Source organism: Eucalyptus grandis, chromosome 6, assembly GCF_016545825.1.
Source record: "Eucalyptus grandis isolate ANBG69807.140 chromosome 6, ASM1654582v1, whole genome shotgun sequence".
Taxonomy (NCBI): domain Eukaryota; kingdom Viridiplantae; phylum Streptophyta; class Magnoliopsida; order Myrtales; family Myrtaceae; genus Eucalyptus; species Eucalyptus grandis.
In genome coordinates, this window is record NC_052617.1 from 45,149,821 (window position 1) to 45,154,699 (window position 4,879).

The 4,879-nt window shown below is 38.8% G+C and overlaps 1 protein-coding gene across 1 annotated transcript; it reads right to left on the reverse strand.

Annotated features, from left to right (window-relative positions):
• Positions 1 to 781: 781 nt before the first annotated feature.
• Positions 782 to 4,674, reverse strand: LOC104450195 ((-)-germacrene D synthase). The gene is made up of 7 exons (XM_010064644.3): positions 4,181 to 4,674; positions 3,487 to 3,766; positions 2,769 to 3,144; positions 2,337 to 2,555; positions 1,849 to 1,987; positions 1,431 to 1,682; positions 782 to 1,324 (listed from the first exon to the last, which is right to left on the reverse strand). The coding sequence occupies exons 1-7, from the start codon at positions 4,319 to 4,321 to the stop codon at positions 1,007 to 1,009; spliced, it is 1,725 nt and encodes a 574-aa protein (XP_010062946.2). The 5' UTR covers positions 4,322 to 4,674; the 3' UTR covers positions 782 to 1,006.
• Positions 4,675 to 4,879: the final 205 nt, after the last annotated feature.

A 4,879-nucleotide genomic window follows, 5' to 3' on the forward strand; every position in this document is an offset into this window, starting at 1 on the left:
ATAACTATCCAAGCCAAATTGAAAGATAGAAGTGCATAATTTAAGGCCTTTGCTCTCAACTTGAACTCGATGATGCGAGCTATATAATTCACGCAGTGCTTGTACATATGAAAATGATCACTCAACTTGCAACATACAAAACAAGTGATTGTGCCAACGTTGTCCACCGGCGTCTTTGAGCTAATCAATTCAAGATGCCTACCTATCTAACCAAATAAAAGGAAAAAGTGAATGTCGATTGCTTGCAGATTAAATCACAAGTGAGCTTTTTTTAGTCACGTTCAATCAAGGATATTTTGTCTCTTGCTACCCGGAAAATGGAAATGAGTCAGAAATAAACCAAACATAAAATCAGATTGACCTGGATTTATCGGATTGAAGTGAAGTTTTACTCTCGAAAACATTTCTTTGGCGATAGGAAGAACCGTCTTGTGGAATTTTTGGGTCTTAGTTGACACCTTATAAACGGAACCGGCTTTTTTGCACTTACTAATCAATGGAAAGGGAGCATGTGATGTCACGTGCCGAATTCGGTACAATCGGATATGGGAGATGGAATTTTGGCTTGGACATCCAAATAGGAAAATACAGAAATAGAGTATAAGATGTGGACTGAGACAAAAGAAATTACAGAAGGTTCACTGAGACAACTATGAAATTCCAAGGGGCAGACATATTAGAATTAACCCAATTGCTTGTTGTGCCAATGAGAATAGTGAGAACGTGCATTAGATATTGTAATTTATGCTGGGCACAGTGTACTGAGACCGTTATAAGGATATGACAAATAAAATATCTTTGATATTGATAGAGAAAATGAACCACTCATATTATAGCACATCAATATATTCCATCATCACATTTTTCACTGACTCCTCTTGTTTTATTTTATTCGAAATCCACTAGAATAAAAGGGGCTCTCGGGCCAGAAAAGAGCAGTGACCGTGTGTTAACCACAATTCAAATTGTTCGGAAATGTCTGACGCGATCGATGATGGCTAGGTTATTAAACTTCATCTTTCAACACATCACATTGGCATGGATTGACGAGTAGACAAGTGACAAACTCCTTGAAATTGGTTCCAGCATTAACGAAGTTATCTGTTTCATCTTCATATACCGCATGAATGGCTCCTGCAAGATTGATAATTCGCATGAGGAGTACCATGGGAATGGCAGTCGGACGGCGCAGCTCTTGGTTAATGTCCTTCCATGCATCAGCCACTTGTTTACGGAGTTCCTTCTTTGCCTCTTCCTCTGTGACTTTGTATTGCTTCATGAAACACTCCACTGAAGATGCCACATGACCTCTCTCTTGCTCAAACTACAAAAAAATATATATCATCGAAATTATTTTTTCTCCTATTGATAAAACCTGCGGACAAAATTTAGATAAGATGATGTTGTTCACTGGTATAGCTTTTGTATACCTTGTGTCCAGCAATGTCGTTCATAAGCCGACCAATTACTTGCGAAGCCTTCACTATCTTAGGGTCGCTAAATAATAACCAGTCAAAAACATCTTTGGTTACAATATCTCCCATCCCCAGAAACGATGCCACCAATGCCAATTGATTACCAAAGGTTGTTAATGCGATGGGCATGTACTCCTCCATCGTCGGTACGTGACTATGGTGGAACCATTTGGCTTCGGCCAAGTACGCTCTCACTTGAATTTTCATCTAAGAATTCATTATCCAATGTAAACTACATCAATATTCAAGCTTTAATGTTTTTGGTGGACTTAGATACATGATAGTCTCTCATCCTTATCCAAAAGCTCAATGTTTTGTTTCAAGTGGATAGAGTAAAAATCACATGTGATTGATGTAATGTCAAATGGCTTACCGCTTCTTTTGCATAGAAGAGGCAGTATGATCTTCCTTTTCTAGTCAACTCGTAGCCAATTTCATCATAAAAATTAAGAAGTATCTTATAAATCACTTGCATGCACTCTGGCAATCCTTCTTTGGCATCGAGATCCCACCTGAGTTCAAGTTTAGAAAATATAAAACTTGATCCTAATAAATAGTTGGTCAAATTAAAATAAGTAAGTTTAGAATCGGTAATGTAACGGCCTAGGCCCCACTGTGTAATATTGTCCGCTTTAAACACTAAGTCCTCACGGCTTTAAAACGCGTTAGAGGGACCCAAGCCTTTATAAACTAGCCCAAGACTACCCCCCTAAGTGATGTGGAACTAGAGAGGGACCCCTTCCCCTTCCCTGTGCACATCTGGGGACCGAGGCGCAAACGCACCATCATCCCTCCTCCCCGCGCACCGTCGCTTGTGCTATCACAGGTAAATTGAGAAAACCCTCCGAGCGCCAATTGTACCTTTCAATTGCTTCTGTGAAGAGTTCTAATTCTTCAATTGTGCCATAGACATCATAGATGTCGTCGAGAATGGTCAGAATGGCCATCATTTTGGTTAATATTCCTCTAGAGATCTCGTACTCCGGCTCAAAATGAACTCCTAAATTCCAGATATACAGCTCCCCAAGCCTGTCTCTAGCAAATGGGAACTCCCTCTCTATATCTATATCCTTCCACCACCTACAATTTATCAACAAATCTCATTTAAGGGAAACACATCAATGATGGAATTATAGAAAGTAACTTCAAACCAATGATCCAAAGAGATTAACAGTCCTTGACAAGTACAATTATTTTTAGTTCAAGATAAATTGTGATTACATTAATCAGTTTACGACAATTTGATGTTTTTAGAACATTTAGCTACTTCAAACATGCTATCATCAAGTTAACCTGGCAAGGTTGCCAAGTTCCTTCCGGTGTTGCTCTTGCAATGAGTTGAAATCAAGCTTAGCCAAGGAGAGCAGGACTTCATTATGCGAAGGCTCCTCTTGGTAGAATTGAATGTAACGCCTTGCCTCTAGCCTTGGTAGACCCTTTTGGATTGGCTGATGTAGGGCATGACTCACTTGTTTTTCAAGATTAGGCTCACTTTTTCTTTTATCAATTGATTCAAGGTGAGTTATAGTAAAAGTGAGTGCATCGTTCAAAATATCCTCGCCATGATAACTTAGATGGCAAGCTTCATATAGACTTAGCAACCCCTGCACATCGGCAATGATTGATTTGCTGAAATTCCCTTCGTTGTCCTTAAACCTGTTAAAGATTTCTGTATGGCCAAATGGAATATGTGATAAAGATGCTATCATGAGATGCTGTGCAAAGCACCATGTTCAATTTCTAGATCAATTGGAAACAATGGAAAAGTGACATACAAAACCAGGGAATTAGAAGAAGGGACTTCTCACCTTTAAAAATGAGAAAATCTAAAGAACTTGAAATATGAGAATTATATACGGAAATGGGTTAATAAAAAAAATCAACATTAGAGTAAACTAAACATGTCAGTGATATTATTTCTTCACTCTAATCAATCAAATGGATTATCAAGCTAGTGTATGCAATATAATTTCCTCAACTCATTGATCAAGGAAATTGGAACATTACATACCACATGAAACATTGTAACCTTGTTGTCGTAATAAGCGAAAGAGAAGAGCAATAGTGTGTAGGTTGTTGTTGTTATCCTCACAGTGAAACGCGAAATAGCTTCTATGGATTTGTTCCAACTGCTCATCTATCTCATGTTCAAAATGGTCGGCAAGTCCCAAGCGTTGGATCCGATCAATCAAGTTCAACTTCTGTGATGGCTTATCCATAGCACCTGTCAACATCTTCCTCACTTCTCCTTTCAATCTCTTAATTTGTTCCTCTACTATGCCCTCAGAACTCTACGATCAATATAAAATTGAAAGTCCAACAAAAAAAAATTAGAGGAAATTGACATAAACTGAGTAAGAATGCAAGAAACATATTAGGTTGCCTATGACCCGTTCGACCATGATAAATATGAACTGAAATTGCCTAAAGATTATCCCATTAAGACTAGTTCTATTAACAGTAGAGAAGTTCTTTCTACATTTGTTAAGTCATATGTGAATCCAATAAGGTTCGCATAGAAATTTTGAATCATGTAAGGATCAACACTCGCATGGGGTTTCCAATAAACTAGAACTTTTTTTTTCTTATCAAATGCTGCGAGATGATCCTCAATAGTCCAAGATTATTTTTTACACTCTTAGTGGATATAATAACTAAAGAGTTTTCCGAAAGCAATCCAAGATAAAGAGTAACTTAAATGCTACCGTAGAGGTGGAGTCGGAAGCATATTTCAGAAAGTAATCCGTCCATATGGTTGGATGAAAAATTGCTGATCGGCGTTCAGCGACTGGGCTTGTTTCTTCGGCAGGAGAAGGAAAAGGGACTCCTGAAATCGGAAGAGACATTTCTTTTTTGCTATTTTCTAGATCTAGGTGTATGGAAGGATATAGCTGAAGAATTCTGGAGGGAGGGCAGAGGCTTTTCTGGGAATTTCTAAACGTTATGGATGGTTATTTATAGGCTATAGCATATAAGGAGCCGTAAAAGCAATAGTTAATCTGTTGAAGCATCTTCTTCTCGTGTATATAATATTCGTGATGACCGTCGTGTGCAGAGGACATTAGAATATGTCTCGAATTTCTGATCGTGGGATGAAACCGATCTGACAATAATTATGGACGCAAGACTACCGGTCAAGATTTGTGGGCGGAAATGCAATGGTGGCCTGTCAATTGCCATGACCATGACGCCACTCAATTGCCATGACCATGACGCCACTCCATCATGTGTAACTAGACTATGGAAAGAAAATAAGGAGAGGCCGTGATGGTCTTGACTAAAAGAGACATAGTTTCGTTCAGCTGAAGAAAGGGAACATAGATGTAAGGGGACCAAACCCACACCAAGACCAAACCGTGACGCAATGACGCCACTCCATGATGTGTAACTCCACTATGGAAAGA